Below are 19,153 nucleotides of genomic sequence, written 5' to 3'. Positions count from 1 at the left end.
CCCAACCAGTGTCCGATCGGCGTCTCTATTGGGCCGTTCTGCGGGCATTCCTCCGTTTCTCTCTTTTATGGCATGCACATTGTAATGTTGCAGTGCCAACGGCCAGATCCCATGTTTTGCAGTGAGAGGATACGTGGTCAATGCATCTCTGGCCTGTCCTGCTGTGCTCTCGCGAACGGCATAGCAAAAACGCACAGCACGGTCGTGGAGCTGGCCACCACGACGTTGCATCTATGTATTTTGGTTTATTTCAGCCAGAACTGTGCGCTACCGCACTGCAACCCATGCCACCTGTGGTTTGGCTTCTGGCTTCTGGCTTCTTCTTGGGTCGCGGGGGACGTTCGGTTCGCTCCCAACGGGCTTGACTTTGCACCCTGTGCTGTGTCCCACTCTCTCGCCTCGCTTGGGCCAATGGGCTAGAACTTGCTCTCGGCCCCTGCGTTGGAGGGGGCTTATGTATACCCTTTGGCCACCAGTGACTACTCTTCTGATCACCCGGACGCCACCGGTCAGCACGGTCGCGCCGTCGCGCCGTCGCGCCGTGCGTACGCGTGCGTCCTGTCGTGGTGGTGTGCCGTGGGGTGTGCCGTGTGCGTATGGTCTGGGAGACGGAGCAACGGAGCAAAGATGGCCCACGTCCAGAGCCAAACGCCAGACGCCCAAACGCCCACGCCAGTGCCAAGCGCATGTGGCCCAATGTGAATCTCAGGAAAAAGCACACCCACGAGCACAAGCACAAGCAAGCACTAACACAAACAAGCACAAACACAAACACAAGCACAAGCACAGGCACAAGCACAAGCACTCACGGCACCTCTGCATCTCATCGGTTTACGAACAAAGGGGCCTACAGCTTTAAAACACACGGTCTCTCCCCTCCTACAAAAAAGGCAAAAGGCAAAAGGCAGAGCCCAGAGCCCCTCCGTTCACACCCGCACACCACCCCGCTTCTTACGCGCCCTTGCGCAGCGAGAAGAAGCGGAACGACGGCTTGCGCTCGGGCGGCGGGCGGGCCATGTCGGCACCGGACATGCCCGCGAGACCTGCCTCCTCGTCCATCGACACGCGGGTGTGGTGCGCGTGGCTGGCCTGGTTCTGGCTGCCGTGTCCGAGTCCGTGTCCATTGGCGTTGCTGTTGTTGGTGTTGTTGTTGCCATAGCCGAACGGACGGGCCGAGAGCCACGGCGAGCGGCCGGGGGCGAGGGACGCGTGCTGCGTGGGCGCAGAGTCGGCGGGGACGCGGTTGAACAGTTCCTCGGCGCTGAGACTGGTCTGCGCTGCGGTGGCGGGCGGGGACGAGCCAAAGCCCATGAGGCTGAGGCTGGGCGATGTGGACAGCTGCTGGTCTTCCTTGAGCGACTGGGTGATTTCGTCGAGGCCGTTGGCGGCGTTGCCGTTGGTGCCTCCGCCGCCCCAGCGCGCCTTGCCGAGCAGCGGCCACTTGAGGGCACGCTTTTCCGACGCAGAGGGGGCAAACGGCGATTCGAATCCGAGGGGCAGCGAGTCGCTCGAGCCCAGACCGCCAGGCATGCCGCCCGTGCTGAACAGGTTGAACGACGACGAGACGTTTTCCGAGCTAGGCGACGTCGAGAACCAGCGACGCGACGACGCGGCCGCCATGCTGCTGGCCGCCGCGCTGTTGGCGGCGTTCGAGGTCGAGGTCGAGTTCATGCCAGGTAGAGTCGATGCAGAGCCCGACATGGCAGGCTGGCCGTTGGGCAAGAGACGCGAGGTAGGAGTGACGCGGCGCGAGCGGGGACCGGGGACGGCGTACTCGTCAAAGTGCTCGCGCGCCGACGTGGGCCAGTGGGGCGAGCCGAGGTCCGAGTCGGAGCCAGAGTCGTCTGCCACGGCGTCCTCGTGCATTATCGTGTGCGAAGCGTACAGGCCCTCGTCGTCGGACGGCGCCACTTCGGACGCGCCCTCGAGAGGCGTCACGTCGCCCTCGAGAGAGCGCACGAGGCCCTGCGGCAGCCAGCTGTCGGGGAATGAGGCGGACATGGGCCCGCTCGGCGACCCTTGGTCATCAATGTCGTCGGTCTGGAGGGACGGGGTCGTGGGGCGCGCGAGGGAGCGCGAGGCTCCGGGCCCAAAGTCTTCAAACCCAGACACATCGGCAAGCTTCTTGTCGGCGGCGGTGGCGGAGATGTTCTTCTCAACGAGGCTGCGGTACGACGCATTGTTGGGATGGGCGCGAGCGAGGTGGCCGTAACCAGAGGCAGCAGACTGCGTGGGACGGGCAGTGTACGACTGGTCGAGGTGGGGGAAGCCCGCCTCGGCCATGTAAGCTGCTGCCTGTGACACCCACTGGCTGTCTGCCTGGTTCTGGCGCTGGCCGTGGAGATAGGTCTCTGACGCAACAGCCTCGTAGGCCGCGGCCATGAGCATCATTTCCTCTTCGGGAGCCATCTTGCGAGCCTCGACGGCGGCGATCTCTGCAGACTTGAGCTTGTCCTCGGCGTCCTTTACGCGTTGGCACAGTGTTTCGTTGACCTGTTCGGCCTCGACGACCTCGGCCTCGATGACGCCGAGTTCGGTGGTCTTGTCGTCTACGGCCTGGCGCGTCTCGACAAGGTGACGCGCCGCCTCTTGGTGTACAATGGTAATGTTGTGTCGGCTGAGCTCCATGTTTTCCTTCAACTCTTCTATCTCGCCCAGCGCCGTGGTAATCTTGGCCTGGATGCCGTCGCGGATCGACTCGACCGTCTTGAGACGCTTCTCGGATTCGCGACGCGCACCTTCGGCCTGGCGCTTCTGGTCGTCCAACGTCTTGGCCTTGGACTTGAGGTCCTGGCGTTCGGCGTCGTCTTCCTTGCGCCGTTGGCGCAGCTCGTCGAGCGTAGACTGGAGATGACCCTGCGATGCGGCGACTGCTTCATCGTGGGTCGTAAGCTGTGCCTGCAGTTCGGCAAGCACCGACTGGGCAGTGGCCAGTTCGGCTTTCAGGGCGGTAAGGACAGGGGATGAGACCTCGATCGCAGGCGCGCCGCCTTCCAGTGTAGGAGGTGTTGGCGGCGTCGCGATCAGGTTGACAATGGACCCTCGTCGCGAGCGGGGTTCCGGCACGAGCGAGCCACCTTGGGGGAGGATCGACGAGCCGGAATGCAGCGGCAAGAGGTCGGTAAGGTCCTTGTACGAGTCGTTCTTGAAGAGAAGCTTGGGCACAAGGGCAGACGGGCGGGTTGCTGGATGGTGGTGGGTTTAAAATTAGGGGTTGGTGTGGTCAGCGCCAAATGAAAAATGAATGGTGCCTGGGTCGCTCGCTAATTGCCCAAAAGGCCAAAGGAGCTAGCGAGATATCACAGTTCAAAACGACTCACAGGTCGGAGCGGTCGTCTCATCCTTGTTTGGGAGGACGGCACGCATCTCCAGCACGCCGGGGCGGTCGAGGGCGGAAGACTTTTTGCGGGCCTTGTCGCGACGACCGATACGGACAAGTCGCCATGCCCACTGCAGGAGCGCAGGCACTTGTCCGAGCATGAACCAGTGGCCGAGGACGCCGAGGTAGACGAGGGCGGGCTCGGGAGGGGGAGGGCCGGCATTCTTGGCTGCCTTGGAAGGGACCGGGTCCGACAGGTATGCGGGAGGTCGCGGGGCGGCAGACAGAGCAATGGCGAAAAAGAAGTAGGATTGATAACAGAGACTAGGTGTGCGGAGGGAGATGGCGACGTGGTTTGCAAAGCGGAACGGGGCGATGGGTGGTGTATCGCTGCCGGTGTGGTTTCCGCCAGAAGCAGACGCGCTGACGCCGTTGGGGGGTGTCGAGCTGTTGCGCGCGTCGGTCTCTGGCTCATCCGAAGAACGGATGTGCGCGAGGTGCCGGCGGAACGCGAGCTCTGTGAGGTGCGAGCGGAAAGACAAATCGGTCGGGCAAGTGACGGCCACTGTGTGTGTTAGACATATGGTTATGAGGAGGGTGTGTGAGGGGGAGAGAGGAGGGGTGTGCTCTCAACCAGTCACAACAAGAAGAAAAAAAAACTTGGTGCCAGATCCCAACTTACCGAGCACGAGGAGCATCACGCACGCTGCGGCGTAGAAGAGGAGACGACGGACGTCGGTGAAGGCGTCTGGGGAGGCCCAGCCGCCATGCACGAGCCAGCTCGGGGCGAGCGGACCGGTGACGGCGTCATCATCTGCTGCTCCTGGACCGCCAGCGCCGGTAATGGCCGCGACTGCGCCGCGTGAACGGTCGAAGAGCGCGGCGATTCCTGCGCGGAGGAGCGAGGACGGCATGGGAGGCACCGCCGCCGCGGGAGGAGCGATCGCCGATGCGCCCGGCAAGCCTGGCTCGGAGAGCAGAGCTAGACGCGGGAAGGGGGGTTGGCGGCGAGGCGGGGACGAGCCGGGGTTGGGTAACAACGGTGGGTGCTCAGATGGCACGCAGGATCATGGGCTGACGTAGGTGGTGGTGAACGCCTTGAGGAGGAGGCGCGTCGGAAGGAAGGAGGAGCCTCGCGAGTCGAGAGTTGGGCGCGGGCGCGGGGAGTGGTGGAGTGTGGTGAGGGAGTGGAATGGGGGAGGGAGGTGACGAGAGGGGGGAGGGGATGTGTTGGGGGAGGAGGAGGGAGGGAGGGGTGTGCCAAGAGGAGGGAGGTAGGAGGGGACAATGATATCAGAGATGACAAGAGATGGATGGGATGGGATGGATTCGACAGAGGCGCAAACCCTTCCTGGTGCTCCCTCCCCTCGTTCCTCCGCCTGCACCCTCCCCGAGTCACCGCCGAGAGGCCCGGTGCCGAATTCAAAACACCCGTGTCCCCAATTAGGCGAGCGAGCCGGCCCGGTGTTCAATTACAAAAAATATCATAAATAATAAATACCTAATCAAGTCCTGGCGGGGGGAAATGCCACTCGGCCGGGGATTTACTAAAACGCCGTCACTCAGTGGCTGCCTGGGTCGCTGGGTGCTGCTGCTGGGCGGGTGGGTGCTGCTCGCCGTATGCTCATGCTCCGACGTCAGCGACACCTCCTCCGTCGACGACCACCACAGCACCCAAAGAGCACTCTCGCCACTACACACAACTCCGGCAGCACGCGGCGCACACCCTAGTCGCCGGACCAGACACCCACGAACACCCAGCCCCCGGCGCTCCCCCTTGCAACCAAACCTCCTTCCCCCCAACCCACCATGCCCGGCCCCCTCTACCGTGACCCCTGGGCCAAGCGCGAGGCCTGGCGCAAGTCGCCCATCTTCTCCAACAAGGCCATGTTCAGGTATGTCGTCGTGTGTCGGTGCTGGGCGTTTGTGGACGCCGTTTGGCGGGTGTGCGTGCGGCCGCCGTCGTGGCGAGGATATGTGCCGCGCATCTCCGGAGCAACACGCCAATCGCGGCCGGCGCATTGCAGCATGGCGTTGGCACTTTGTCTGGGCCACGCACAAGCACGAGCACGACAAGCACACGCACAAGGTCTTGCTGTATAGATCGCGCCGTCGCTGCCTGCGACGGTGACGCAGGCGTAGCCTATCGAGCTCGCGGGTGTATACAGCTCGTGCGCGTACACTTCCATCTCGTCTACAAGACACCAGACATGACCTCCGAGCTAGCGCTCACACCCCCGCAGGAATTTCTTCCCCGGCTTCGGCACCGCGGTCGTCGCGTTCACCGCGTACGTCATCTACGACGACTTCTTTGCCAAGAAGCCCGCACACGGCCACCACTAGGGTGGAGATGGATATGGTTCTGCAGCATTTGCCAACGTTCGACCGGGACCCGGAGGCGCTGGAGAAGGGGAGAGGGAGGGGAGTGGGCGGAGGGTGTGTTGCGGTTGGTTGGGATGGTTCCCGATGCGGTCGTGGTCGGGCAAGAGGGAGGAGAGGGGGAGAGGGAGGGGGGGAGCCGAGAAGAGAAGACGGGCAAGGGGGAAGGCAGGCATGTCGGACGCTGCCATCGACCCCGCCAGTGCACCCGTCCACCGCCAACTCTGCGCCTCGCTGTGCCGTGCTCCAGTGCTGCGGCACATTGTGCGGCAGCGCGCGTCTGGAGGAACCGCGCGGTTGATTCAAAGTGCCACAGACTCGAGCAAGTGGCGGCGAACGGGCAGACGCAGCCCAGCCGAGCACCAGTCTATGCGGCTTTTCACTTGACATGTGGCAGCCTCCCCCCTGCCCCCTCCGCGCAGTCTGCCTGATAACTGAGAAAGGAGGAACTCACACGTACATGCTTACAATAATTAAACTAGAAAATGACTACTAAAGTATCCTACAACGTTCGACATACGCCAAACACGCTCTGCAACAAACACGCGCCGCCTGGCCACCCGCCTGCCCCACCCGCCACCACTCTTTTCCATCTATACGGCCCCCCGGCGCACAGGCATGGGCAGCGTGCCGCCCCCGCCTCCGCTGCTTCCTCCGCCCTTACGTGGGCTCTCGATATACTCGTGCTTGAAGCGGGCGCGCCACAGCCCCGCGGTGCGCTTGAGCCCGTCCGTGTCCGCGACGACGACGAAATGGTCTGCGCGGTCGAGCGGCGCGCCACGCAGCCGCTCCGTCTCGACGCGGTACCGCGTCCCGCGCAGCTGGTGGGTGTGCCACACGAGCTGGATGTCGTGCGTGGGCGCGAGGAACGGGTGGCCGTCCACGGCGGCCATGAGGTCGAGCCAGGCGTGGTAGCGCACAATGGCGCGCTGGAACGGCGCGGCGTCGCCGTCCACGAGCTCTGGAGCCAGCCAGCCGTGCGACCGGATCGCAGCGACGATGCGCGCGGCGCGCTGCACCGCGGCAGAAATGTCTGGCGGCGTCCACCCAGAAATGGACGGGATGGCACGCAGGTTGTCGGACGAGTAGACGAACGCCAGGTCGTCGGGCAGGGTTCCCGCGCGCACGGCCGCCGCGGCCTCGGCGAGCGGGAACGCCAAGCCGTGCAGGCTCGCATACGTCCCGTCGGTATCGAGCGCAAACTGGCCCGGGTTCATGAGGTGCGCGTGCCAGCACATGAGGACCGCGAGCGGCGGCAGCTCGGCGGCCGTGAGCGGCGCCGGCGCCGGCGAGCGCGAGACCGAGAGCGAGCCGCTGCTGGCGACCGACGAGACGATGCTCGCGGCCGCGCTCCCGGCACTGCCGAAACTGCGCGTGCGCGCCGACGCCGACAACGGGTATGTGTGGTGCGGGGCGCCCTCGCTGAGCAGCGGGGATTCGGGCGGCGAGCCCGTCGGCGACAGGCTCAGCGGGGACGCGACGGGCGAGGCAGTGAGCACAGCCGTAGTGACGGGTTTCCCGTCGAGTGAAGACGGAGGAGGGCACGGGACGGACGAGGGGTTGCTGCTAGCGTGCGGCCACGTCCCTGCGCGCCCGGGCTGGGCAGCGGTGTGGGTGTGGGTGTGGCTGTGTGCAGCGGTGTGTGCGTGTGCATGGGTGTGAGAGTGGGAGTGAGAGTTGGCGTCGGACCACCGCCGTGAGCGCGCAGGAAGCACCGTCTGTGCCCAGCGCTCATAGTCGAACGCGGCCGAGTCCGCCACACGGTGGAAGCGGGGTCCGGACCGCCGTGCAAAGTCGTCAAATGCAGCGAGGAGGACGAGGTGGTCGTGCACTGGGGCATAGCATGTCAGCGGGATGTCGTGCGAGGGGGGGGGGGGGGGGGGGAATTGGGACTGCTGTGGCGGTGGCCTGCGGTGTGGGGTGGTGGACGTTTGCCATGGTTTGGGTGGCGTTTGCCCAGAAAAACCAAAATAACCAGCTACCGGCCTCCACCTCGGGGTGCGCGCGGGGGGTGAGTGTCCACGAGTGCCCCCCGGGCATCCCACACAAACAACCCAAACTTTCCACAGGACTACAGAGTCACAGTGCAGCAGGCCATGTAACCCACCTTGTTCGAGCGTCACGAGCGGCTTGACGCTGTAGCTGCCGACCTGGATGGTGGCTGGCAGTCCCGTGTTGCGGTCGTACGCCGCCGGGTCGAGGTCGAGGACACTGCCGCGTTCCTTGTGTTTTGGCCGTGGCCACCCAAGCGACTTGAGGATCATGACGAGGGTGGGTGGGGTGAGGTGAGGTGAGGCGAGGGGGTCGCGGGTGTTGCTAGTAGTTTACTAGGTTTGATGAAATTGGCACTGGAGACAAGGCTCTGTTGGCGGAGGCCGCAGTTGGTTATCTCGTGCGTGTGGTTGGCCGCTGGTCTTGTCCGTGGTCTTGTCCGTGGTCTTGGTGATAGGAGGCGACGGCGGATGGGATGATGGAGAGTGACAGCAGAGTGGTCGTGGTCTATAGCGACGACATGCAGTGAGTGTCAGTGTGTTTGTATATGAGAGCGACCGGTGATGACCATTGGGAGACGCAGACACAGACACAGATACACATGCTCACAAGAGCACACGACACTGGCCGGATGCGGACGTGTGCTCTGTGGCCATCGCCCGCCCGCCCGCAGACGCCGCACGCAGCGCTCGCCAGCCTCGCTGTGCCAAACACACGCAGGCCGCCCGTCGGCGAGACCGGCGAGCACACTCCAGAGTGACACACCCACAAACTCGACAGAGGCCGAGGTTTGTGTGTGTCACCCAAAAGGCACACGCAGCCCTCCCCTTTCCCCGCTCTCTGGCTCTCGCTCGGCCGCGCAGGATCGCCCCCCAGGAATTGTCCGGAATTTCCATTCTCTTTTATTTTTTGCCTGTTTCGTCGTCTGCCCGCAAAGGGATCTCTGTGCTGCTGCTCTGAATGCGCGGACGCCGACGGCCAACGTGTGAGTCAGCGAGCATATACCCTGTGCATATGATGATGATGATGATGCTGGGCTGGCTGCAGGTGTGCGGCGGCAGCCTCCACCCGGGAGTGGACAGGCGGAAGTGTATAGAAGAGAGTGAAAAAAAAACCCCATGCATGACAAATGGACACGCCCAGGTCACTACGATCACAACCCCAGTCACTACGATGCTGACAACTGGTCGCTATGAATGGGCTAATCGCGGCAGGCATGCAAGCAGCAGCTGCAGCGGTGGACACTTCCTCTGCCTGCAGCCTCCACCGCCCGCGTTAACGCCCCCGCCGTCTCACTCTCTCTCACTCTCTCCCTCCCTCCACCGCGAGTGGAGGGCCCTAATGCAATTGATTGGTCGGTTTTGACACGTCTCACACCCAGGCTCCACGGCCGTTCGCTTGGCGTACGTACGCACGGCACAGTACCGTACACGGCGGGGGCACTGGGATTGTGGGATTGTGGGATTGTGGGATGAAGGCACGGCGGAGGACTGGCCACTGCCGCGGACATGTGATTCTCACACACCACAGTTGCTGCCGCTGCCCACGCTCACGCTCACGCTCGTGTCCGAGCTTCAGCTCACGCACGCGCTCTCGCTCACGCCCACGCTCTAGCTCATGCCGCAACAGGCACGCTCACGGGGCGCTTTTTGCGCTCGGAGCCTGCACGACTGGACCGCCGGCTCATGCTCATGCTGAGGGCGCCGTCCGAGGCCGAGTTGGGGTTGGAGCCGCTCCGCTGGCCGGGCGAGTGCGTGATGAGGGGCTCGTCGTCGGTCGCGAGCGCCTCGGCGCGGTGCAAGTCCTCGAGGTTGGTCGTGCTCAGCTGGCGGATGAGGGGGCGCAGCGACGCCGTGCCAGACGGTGCGCGGGACCGGCGGCCGACCATGGATCCCGCCGTGTGCTCGCCCGACGACGCTGTCGCGATGGCCGACTCTTCCTTGCCACCAGCACCGCCGGCAGCGGTCATGGACGTCATGCCGATGCCGCCGCCAAAGCCGCCGCCGAACAGGAACGACATGGACCGGCGCTTGAGGCTGGCCACGCTCGACGACCGGCGGGGACGGCGCTGTGCCACGGTCTGGCTCATGCCCATATGGCTCACGCCGACGTGGCTGTGCGCGCCGCCAGCGCCGCCGCCGGCACTGTGGCCGAACGATTCCTCCGAAATGGCCGAAATGGCCGTGCCGGGCGTGTACGGCGACACGTCGCGCGAGCGCGAGCGCGACTGCGACCTGCTGCGGCCTTGGACGCGGTCGAGCGTTCGTCGTGGCGACAGCGTGGGCGAGCGGCCGGCCTGGGCCATGTGGCCGAGCTTGCTGCGGATGTGGTCGGGCGACAGTGTCCGTGGCGACGGCGATGGCAGCGTGCCGCCTCCAGCTCCAGCTCCGCCAACGTGGGCGGCATTGACGCCGAGGCGGCCGCGGATGCTGGCGGCAAAGTCGTCGCGGACAGAGTCAAACGACTCGCGCGCAGACACGTCCGTCGATAGTGGCTCGCTGTGGACGCCGCTGCCCTCGACCTCGTACTGGTACGCTCCTTCCTCGTACCCGTGCTCGTGGTCGTGGTCGTCCTCGTCGTCCTCGTCGCCCGCCTCCTCGGCCATGCCGCGCACCTCGGCGCGGTACTCGGCAATCTCGCGGGTGACGGCGGCCCGCAGCTCCTCCATGCTCTGGAGCTGCTCCACCTCGGCCCACTTGTCAAACACCTCGCACTCGGGCTCGTCCGACGGGTCGTGGTATGCGCCAACGTACGGGTGTTCCAGCGCGGTTACCACGTCGGTGCGTTTGGTCGGGTCGAACGCTAGCAGTTTGCCAAGCAGGTCGAGGGCTGGGGGGGTGGCGTCAGTTGGGCAGTCACTCGACGACATGAGTTCGGGTTGTGGCCGTTGTGGCGCACAGATACACGGTGGCGGAAAATAGGGAACCATCGGCGCCTCGGCCGTGGCCGTCCGTGATCCATGACCTTGACCCAGCTCGCCTGCAACTCAACTCACCTTGCGGGTCCGCGTTGGGAAGCACCTGTTCGAACGGCATCACGGGGCTGTGGGGAAGAGTGCGGAGGTACACGCGCGCCTTCTCCGAGCTCATGGTGAGCAGGGTCTCGTCGTCGGGCGTGCCGAGGACGCCGAGGATGAGGTTGAGCTGGTCGACATAGTCCTTGCCCTTGAACATGGGTTTGCCGCCAAGCAGCTCGCCCAGGATACAGCCAATGGACCACACGTCAATGGCGGTCGTGTACCGGCGGTTCGAGAGCATAATCTCGGGAGCACGGTACCAGCGCGTGGCGACGTATTCGGTCATGCGCAGCTCCTCGTTCTGGTCCGTCTCGCCCGTGACGGGCTTGAAGCCGCGCGCAAGGCCAAAGTCGCAGATCTTGAGCTCGCAGTCGGAATTCACAAGCAGGTTGCCCGGCTTGAGGTCGCGGTGGATCACATTGGCAGAGTGGATGTACTGTGGTGGGTCGTCAGACACGGTCGTTTTTTTGCTGCCAAGACACACCTTCATGCCGCGCAGGAGCTGGTACAGGAAGAACTGGATGTGGAGGTTTGACAGCGGCTGTCCAGAGCGCACAATCTGGTGCAGGTCGGCCTCCATCGGCTGTGTGGCGAGTCAGTACCCGGAAAACGAAACCCCCTCCCATTCAGGTGGTAAACATCGTCTGCGTACCTCCATGTACAGGTATCTGCGCACGTCGTCAGCCTTTGCCTCCTCGCCTCTCTCCCCGGCGCCCGCCCCGAAAAACTCACATCTCATTGTATCCGTCCCAAACGTTATCGAGGTCGATAAGACTAATGCCGCTGTCAGCCACGCCCCACCGTCTCTCGTCCGTCTCGCTCTCGGCGTGTTCAGGTCCCGCCGCCACCCGTGTGTGAACGAACGGACACGCCGACACGACGCCGGCTGCACAGAGTACGCACCCAGTGAGGTTTTCGTGCTCTCCAAAGTGGCGCAAAAGTGTAATCTCGCGCAGGGCACGCTTGCTGAGAATGGTCTTGTCAAAGACGCGGGTGATGCACTTTACAGCGACGGGCTCGCCGCTCAGGCTGTCCTGGACGCTGATGACGAGGCCGTACGCGCCCTGCCCCAGGGGCCGCAGCAGTCGCCACCGGTCGGGCAGGTGGAACAGGTGCTGCATCGCATGCAGCGTGTGGTAGGCCCTGGGAGCAAGTGTCAGCGGGGCGTCGAGGGTGGAGCATAGTATAGGGGTGTGAGCCAGCAAACTCACCTGGCAGCAAGGCTGCGGTCAGACAGCGGGTGGTCGTCCTCGCCGGCACCGGCGACGGGCTCGGCGTCGCCTCCTCCTCCTGCTCGCCGCTTACCTGCCGTAGCCGCGGCGGCCATCTTGCCCAACCCCGTCACGGGCGTGACGGCCGCGGTGGGCGGTGCGGTGGCCACGCCGCCGAGGCTCGCGAGCGCGGCCGTCGACCCGCCTGCAGACGCCATCGTGCGCCGGCCAGAGGGCGCCGACGTGGGGCCGTTGCCGTTGACGAGGCCGCCGAGGCCGCCGCCTCCGCTGCCCGTGCCCGTGCCCGTTCCCGTGCTGGCGGTGTCGTCGAGCTCAGGCGGCGACGGCACGGCAGACGAGGCGGCGGTTGTGCAAGTCGTGAGGCTCGGGTTGGTCACGGGCCCCGACGCCGAGGACGTTGCGGTGGTGGTGGTGGTGGTAGCGTGGGTGGTAGCGTGGGTGGTAGCGTGAGTGGTGCTTGGCGGCGGGGCCGGGGTGCCAGCGGGTGTGTTTAGTGCGCTGCTCGACGAGGCGGCGACGGCGGCGGGGGCTCGTCGCGGGAGGACTGCCTTGGGCGGGCCGTCTGGCGAGGAGGGCGAGGCGGGCGACCTGGGCAGGGCCATTGGGGCCATCTGGCCGTGGAGGTGGTTGGGGGGGTGGTTTGTGAAGGGGGAGGGGTGGTGCTGTTTGGGGAGGGGGAGGGTGGGGGGTTGTGGTGGGTGGTGGAGCTGGGGTGGAGTTGGGGGTGGAAGGGTGTTGTTGAATGCAGGTGAGGTGTCGTGTGGGGTGTGTGTGGGTGTGTGTCTGTGGTGGTGGTATAGAGGACGAGGTAGGAAGCAAGTGTTCCAACTGTGTGTGTTGTGTTTGGGATGGCAGTAAAGTTTATCGCGGGATGCGCACTAGCCAGTTGCTGAGTGGGTGTTGGGTGGGTCGGAGTGACGAGATGGAATTAATGACTCCGGGGGTAAGACCTTTGGGTGGAATGAAAAGGATCGACACAACGAGAGACAGGAGACAGGAGAGACCACTCGGCGCTCTCTCTCTGACGGTGATGTCGTGTCTTGGACTGTGCGCTGGAGCAGCACGAGGGCAGAGACGACGACCTGGCGCAGTAACCGACACGGGAAACCCTCGACAGAAGCGTCGTCGTTTGCGGGTCCAAAGGGTACAGCCACACCCCTCTCTCTCTCGCTCTCTCTGTCTCGTGGTGGGTGTTGGCCCAGAGATCGACACCATGACAGTCCCTTGTAGCTGCCCTCCCCCCCCCCCCCCCTCCCATCTCCAGCATCACACCGTACTTCCGCTCATTACCGCTGCTTCTTGCTCTCATTCTTGCGCTCTCTCTCGCCTCTCTGATTCGGCTCAACCAGCACCCACTACTCTCTGCACATGTCATGAGGCGGCGGGTGGCGTCCCTCTCATGCGCTCATCTCAGGCAAATGGCACTGATCGCACTGACGACGTCTTGACGGCTGCACTGCTGGCCACCAGGGATGGCAGGAAAAATACACAGGGACAGACCACAGCAAGGGCCCAAAAATTGGGTGGCAGCACTCGTACAGCCAGCACGAGAGAGAGACAGAGACAGAGCTTGCCGCCAAGCATCGCGCGTACGCACGCACGCACGCACGCACGACAGCAGCAAGCGTTGGAATGTGCGGCCGTATATACAGGGACAGCGGCAGAGAGGGAGAGGCACCACTGGCCCCCCGTAGACGGCGGTACACCGGGCTAATCAAAAATCGGCCCACCGGACACGCCAAGCGCGGCCCGTCAGACATGACACAATCAATGATGGCCAGTCGAACATGGGTACACGGGTCAATGTCCTCGCCGCCAGTTGTGGTCCATGGATTCCACTATTCGCCACTCGCTTGCGGGTGGCGGACGCGTGTACATGCTCTGCCTTCTCCTGCCACATTCACGACCATATGAGAGAAAAAAGTAAATGAGTAAGACACCTATATAAGTACTGTACAAAGAGAGAAATATGGCAGCAAGCTTGGTACAGCCAGCGGCCAGCGGCGTCACTGCGCACTGCCAAAGTGGGCCGAGCCAAACAAGCCGCCTAAGCCGACAGAACCCAGCAACCCCACGCCACCCCGCACACTGCAACCGCAAAAGCGACACATGGGCAGTTGTCGCGCGCGCCCACCCCTCCCCCTTCCCCCACTCCCCCAACCACGCGCACACACTGGCCCCGTCGTCACACACTGGCCCCACTCGGCCCCACTGGCCGCTGGACTTGCTCCCCCTCTCCTCTCTCCTCTCTCCGCTGGAATTCCCGAAATCGCACCACGGCGCGCCAACCACCGCGCAGGTACGCTGACCGCTGGGGACACCGCCGACGTCGGGCCTTGGAATCTTCAGGCCGTGCTGGAAACACGCGCAAAGGGGACGGCCCGTGTTTCCAAGGGTGTTGTAATGTTTTGTGTCTCGCTGACAAAGAAACAAACAAACAAACACGGACAGCGAGGCATCATGTAAAGCCTTAGAACTCGTGGCTGAAGACGTCGTCCGGGCTGGACGGCTTCTTGGCCGCGGCGGCCTGGTTATTGTTGCCGCTGTAGCTGCTCGAGTCGTCGGTGTAGGCGCTGCCGTTGTTGTGGCTGCTGCTGTTGTTGTTGTTGTACGCCGTCGACGCGTTGCCCTTCTTGTTGCTCTTGCTGCTCCGGCGGCCCTTGCTGCCGTAGTCGCGGCCCCACTCGGGCACGTCGTCGTCGGTGGCCGCGCGCGGCGGGTAGGTGCCGTAGGACCCGGAGCCCGCGCCGGCGCCGGCCGAGCCCGAGTCCACGCTCGAGCGCGCCTGGCGGGTCCGCTCCCAGCGGTCACCGCCCGTGTCCTTTTGGCGGCGCTTGGAGCGGCCGTCGCCGACGGTGCCCTCAAAGTTGGCCGGGTAGTGCCACTTGCGCTGGTTGGGCGCCTCGTCCTCGTTGTAGTACTCGACGTCGTCGTCGCGCGTCCACAGGCCCTCGTTGCGCAGGCGCTCGTCGTTGCGCTCGTCGTGCGGGGTGTAGTCGGGGCCCTCCTCGCCGTCGGCGAGCTGCTGGCCCACGAGCGTCGACTCGGGCAGACGCTCGTCGTAGCGCTTCGCCCACTGCGACTTCTTTGCGCGGCGGTCAATGTCCGAAGTGTCCACGAGGCCGTAGCGAATAGCCCACTTTGGCGTGCGTGCCTTGGTCGCGCTGGGTACGTCAGCTAAAACGGCCCGACATTGGGCCGAGAGAGTGGACGCACTTGTTACGGATGTTCTGGACATAGAAGCTGTGGGGGGAGCTGGTCAGTGGACAGTGGTTGGCAACGCAACAGCGCATGCAAGCTCACTTATGACCGTGGCCTGGGAAGTCTTTGAAGACGTCAGCATGGTCCCTCACGGTCGGCAATAAGCAACATACAGCCACAGGCCGTCAGAATGACCTGAAGAACGTGTCAGCGTGGGCGCGAACAGAGGTGCCGCATGGGCGCATACGGCAGCGGGACCATGGCCACTCACGTTGATGAAAAAGTCCTTGCCTATGGGAAGCAGTCAGCACCCAGCTCTCGAGATGACCACCACCAAGACAAAGCCAAAAACGTACCAATGCCGAAACGCGCTGCGACGGCTGGGGGGGGATGTCAGTACCAGCCACCAAAGGACACGGCGAGAGATGTGGGCGGGGCCCTGTGCGTACCCAGAGGCGGCAGGAGCCAGCCGAGAAAGAAGATGACGGCGTACATGCCATGCTTGCGCTTGGGCTTGAACTCCACCTTTGTGGGAAGGTGGTGGTTGTACGACATGGTGAATAGAGCGAGTAGAAGGGGAAGGGCGGCGAGGCAAGGGGGGGAGGGGCGAGGACGATGAAGGAGGAGTCGGAGGAGTAGGGGGCGGTAGCGGAGGGGCCGATGCCCGCTGAACAAGTGGAAAGGTGCCGCTGGGGGGAGGGGATGAAAGGTGAAGAAGGTGAAGGAGTGACTGGGGATGGGGATGAAGAGGGGGGGGAGGAGGGATGTAGATGAGGGATGAAGGGGAGGGATATGATGGGGATGTCTTGACCGACGACGACGACGACGGCGACCGGGCCGTGCCCACCCACAACGGGGGGGTACAAAGGGGGGTCGCTCGCTTCTCCACATCGGGGGGGCAGGTCAGTACGGTCAGGACGGTCAGTGCATGGCAACCACGTGCTCGCCATCTACTTTATGATGTGTATTTTATGGAGGCTGTTGTCACCCATACACCCGTCCACGCGAGCTTGCCGAGAGCTGGTGGTGGGGGTCGCACAGCATGGCCTATACGTCTCTGAAGTCACTCTCCTGTGCGCAGTCTCGCAATGTGTTCATGCAGTCCAGATCACAAAGGGGACGGGAGGGCTCTACCATTTGAGGGCCATGCTGCTGCTGCAGCACTGAGATCACAGAGCCCCTCGGGACAGGTGTTGCAGTGTCATCGAAGAATGTGGGACACACCCAAATCGGTGTGGTATGTGTTGACGGGCGCGCGATTTGTTGACGCCCGTGTTCACAAATACGCGCGTGCTCAGAGCTCAGAGTTTGTTCTCTGACACCACGCGCGTCAGACATGCCATAGCTGTGGGCCTGTCGTGCGCCGCCGACGCGACCGGGGGTGGTGCATGGAAATGGCTTGGACCTGGGGGCCAACAGGGGCGGTGGCAGGGTGGGGGATGGGTGTGGAGGTCAACCCTCTCTCGCACAGCATACGTCCACACCATCGAGAGGGCACTGCTTATGTTCCAGAGCGCCAGGTTATAGAGATCTGCGCCATCTCGCTAACATCTTGTCTGTCTCTCATCCGTCACCGCCCTTTTCTCGCTCGCGCTCTCTCTCTCTCTCACGCGATCCATCCTTGTGACACACACTCCCCCCGCCGCACATTCCTTCCAGCACAAGCCCCCCCATCACACCACCTCTCCCTTCCTACATCAGAGGCCCCCGCCCTTGCATCCCCATCTCACCCATGGTTTACTATTCTCCCATCCCACCACCAGACGCCTCTGGCACCACCGGCACCATGAAGTCGAAGAACAGGTCGTCCCTCCGCCGCAGCTCGGAACACGGCACACACGAGGCAGCACTCACGTCCGCCGCTGAAAAGGCGTACATGGGTACAGGTGAGTTGGCGCGCGGGTGGCGAGCGCGCGGAGAGATACCACAACAACAATAATAACTGCGGCATGTGAGCTGACATTTGGTCCCCAGCTGTCGTCGAGTCTGTCATCGTGTGCGCCATTGCGTTCACCGTCTTTGGTCTTGTCGAGGTGGGTGCTGCTCTGACTGGTACAGTGACTGACCCACCCAGACACGCGTCACCACCAACACCGCAAAGACCAAGACTGTGCCGGTAAGTTGGCCCGTCCCAGTCGTTACCGAAGCACGGATATGTGACGGTCGCCAAGACGGGGGGCCATGATCCCATGACGGTCCATGCTCGCGCCAAGACGAGGAGGAGGGCACGATTGACAGACCGGGAGTAAACCGCCTTCTGTGTCGTCTCCATCGCCTCCTCGTGTCCCTCGGTCTGGGACGCACTGCTTCTCCTTCTGTCCCTGTGCGCCGACATGACGTTGATACTGACCGCCTCCTCCTCTAGGTCTACTTGTCCATCTTCATCCTTGCGCGCCTCTTCTCCTGCGTCTACAGCTTTGACGCTCTGTACGCGAGGAATGTCGTTCAGGTGAGCTGGTCGCACTGGATGCAGCTAACAACCAGCTCTGCCTCCACATCTTCTTCGAGTTCTGCATGCTCACCTACGCCATCCTCGAGATCCCTCAGACGAGGTATGTGGACCTGTTAACCAGCGTCCCTAGCTCCTCTCACTGACAACCAAAAGGAACACGTTCGGCCACTTGGACATGGACGAGGCGTGCGTCGCGCTTGCCAATGGCGGATTTGTGAGTTTTGACGCCCCTCGACTGAACTGACACCACAGGACTGCATCGGCCCCGGATCGCTGTACTGGCTTTTGGAGCGCCTGATGATCGTTCCCCCGATCGTTATTGGCCTCTCGACCATCATCTACATCATCCTCGCCGTTCGGCTGTACCGCGAGTACGGCTGGGTCGTGTTCAAGCTGGTTGGCGCTTCCCCCAACCTCAAGCGTGAGTTGAGGCAATGTGTTTACTCTGGAGCTCACAAACAGGCATGCACAGGCACTACCAGACCCTCGTGTCGCTTCTCAAGCTCGTCACATTCTTTGCCACCGCGTTCTGCATTGCCGTGAGCTGGGAGACAGGTAGAACCTTGCCACTGACAACAGTACCTCATTCTTGTCACCTCTATCCACCAAAACCGTGCCGAGTTGTGAGTTTTCCGCCCCATAATCGTGTCGCTAACCTCTCAGCATCATCACCATCGTGGCTCTCCCACTCTCCATGCTCATCCTCCTCCTGTGCGGCTGGGCATTGCGGCACGAAAACACTCCGTACGTAACCCGCTCGCCACTGACGTGCTGACAGACAGGACCATGTGTGTCTGCCTCGTGTTCATGGTCGCCGGTCAGGCATACTTTATGTGAGCTATTCGGCACTGGTTACACCAGCTTACATCTCAGCTACAAATTTGCCAGCATGTGGATCGCGAGGACGGAGAACCTGTACATCAACACCAAAATCACCATGGCCATCTTTGGTGAGTGGCCCTGCCAAGCCCAAGACCCCAAGACCATGTGCTGACGGAAATAGCCGTGTTCTCAATCGTCATCCTGGTACGCACACAGCCCCGCTCGCGCGCGGTGCCCATGTTGCCTGCATTTGCTGATAGGCCTCCACAGACCACAACCTTTATCTACAGCTGCATCTGCATGTCCAACTTCCACAACGGCCTCAGGGACCTGCACATGGACCCGATGAACCAGACGTCCGTGTTCTCGCACGTCCCCAAGAGCAAGGACAAGAAGAGCGAAAAGGCCGCCCAGGACTCGCTGCCCTTGGTCATCGAGTAAGCACGCCGCATGAGCTGCTTCTCGGCGACAAAGTGTCGGGCTTGTATTCCTTGGTTTGGTCTGTCGGTAGAAATGTGTCCTGTCAAGATGGGTGAAGGTGTGCATATGTAGCGTTCCTCGGAAGCGGAGATTGGAGCTTGGAGTCGTTTGTGTATAGAAGTTGATACCCTGCCATAATGCATGTGTGAGTGAGTCATGGATGGCTGCACGTCGCGAGCACTTGGTGGCACTCTGGTACTCTGGCACTCTGCGGAATGCTCTACCCAGGTGCCACTGATGGATGACTCAACCGCACATCT

The 19,153-nt window shown here is 63.0% G+C and overlaps 6 protein-coding genes across 6 annotated transcripts; 2 read left to right on the top strand and 4 right to left on the bottom strand.

The window, feature by feature from the left end:
- Window positions 1-951: 951 nt before the first annotated feature.
- On the bottom strand, window positions 952-4,233 carry EHS24_009526 (uncharacterized protein; the record flags this gene model as incomplete). Its single annotated transcript, XM_028624804.1, has 3 exons — window positions 952-3,185; window positions 3,321-3,884; window positions 4,002-4,233. The coding sequence occupies 3 exons, from the start codon at window positions 4,231-4,233 to the stop codon at window positions 952-954; spliced, it is 3,030 nt and encodes a 1,009-aa protein (XP_028474972.1).
- An 895-nt stretch (window positions 4,234-5,128) lies between these two features.
- On the top strand, window positions 5,129-5,662 carry EHS24_009525 (uncharacterized protein; the record flags this gene model as incomplete). Its single annotated transcript, XM_028624803.1, has 2 exons — window positions 5,129-5,214; window positions 5,563-5,662. The coding sequence occupies 2 exons, from the start codon at window positions 5,129-5,131 to the stop codon at window positions 5,660-5,662; spliced, it is 186 nt and encodes a 61-aa protein (XP_028474971.1).
- A 629-nt stretch (window positions 5,663-6,291) lies between these two features.
- EHS24_009524 (uncharacterized protein) lies at window positions 6,292-6,915 on the bottom strand (the record flags this gene model as incomplete). The annotated part of the gene is made up of 1 exon (XM_028624802.1): window positions 6,292-6,915. The coding sequence occupies one exon, from the start codon at window positions 6,913-6,915 to the stop codon at window positions 6,292-6,294; it is 624 nt and encodes a 207-aa protein (XP_028474970.1).
- A 2,390-nt stretch (window positions 6,916-9,305) lies between these two features.
- EHS24_009523 (uncharacterized protein) lies at window positions 9,306-12,540 on the bottom strand (the record flags this gene model as incomplete). Its single annotated transcript, XM_028624801.1, has 7 exons — window positions 9,306-10,519; window positions 10,686-11,142; window positions 11,191-11,289; window positions 11,359-11,374; window positions 11,439-11,480; window positions 11,610-11,849; window positions 11,918-12,540. The coding sequence occupies 7 exons, from the start codon at window positions 12,538-12,540 to the stop codon at window positions 9,306-9,308; spliced, it is 2,691 nt and encodes an 896-aa protein (XP_028474969.1).
- A 1,868-nt stretch (window positions 12,541-14,408) lies between these two features.
- EHS24_009522 (uncharacterized protein) lies at window positions 14,409-15,694 on the bottom strand (the record flags this gene model as incomplete). Its single annotated transcript, XM_028624800.1, has 7 exons — window positions 14,409-15,102; window positions 15,155-15,181; window positions 15,242-15,263; window positions 15,313-15,334; window positions 15,411-15,430; window positions 15,496-15,519; window positions 15,589-15,694. The coding sequence occupies 7 exons, from the start codon at window positions 15,692-15,694 to the stop codon at window positions 14,409-14,411; spliced, it is 915 nt and encodes a 304-aa protein (XP_028474968.1).
- A 1,177-nt stretch (window positions 15,695-16,871) lies between these two features.
- EHS24_009521 (uncharacterized protein) lies at window positions 16,872-18,854 on the top strand (the record flags this gene model as incomplete). Its single annotated transcript, XM_028624799.1, has 14 exons — window positions 16,872-17,025; window positions 17,114-17,172; window positions 17,214-17,255; window positions 17,505-17,588; window positions 17,624-17,691; window positions 17,745-17,805; window positions 17,844-18,012; window positions 18,054-18,130; window positions 18,171-18,214; window positions 18,255-18,335; window positions 18,374-18,424; window positions 18,465-18,541; window positions 18,595-18,617; window positions 18,684-18,854. The coding sequence occupies 14 exons, from the start codon at window positions 16,872-16,874 to the stop codon at window positions 18,852-18,854; spliced, it is 1,161 nt and encodes a 386-aa protein (XP_028474967.1).
- Window positions 18,855-19,153: the final 299 nt, after the last annotated feature.

The sequence above is a fragment of the Apiotrichum porosum genome (genome assembly GCF_003942205.1).
Source record: "Apiotrichum porosum strain DSM 27194 chromosome Unknown scaffold_9, whole genome shotgun sequence".
Classification (NCBI taxonomy): domain Eukaryota; kingdom Fungi; phylum Basidiomycota; class Tremellomycetes; order Trichosporonales; family Trichosporonaceae; genus Apiotrichum; species Apiotrichum porosum.
The sequence above is the reverse complement of the archived record's forward strand: the minus strand, read 5'-3'. Positions and strand labels throughout refer to the sequence as shown.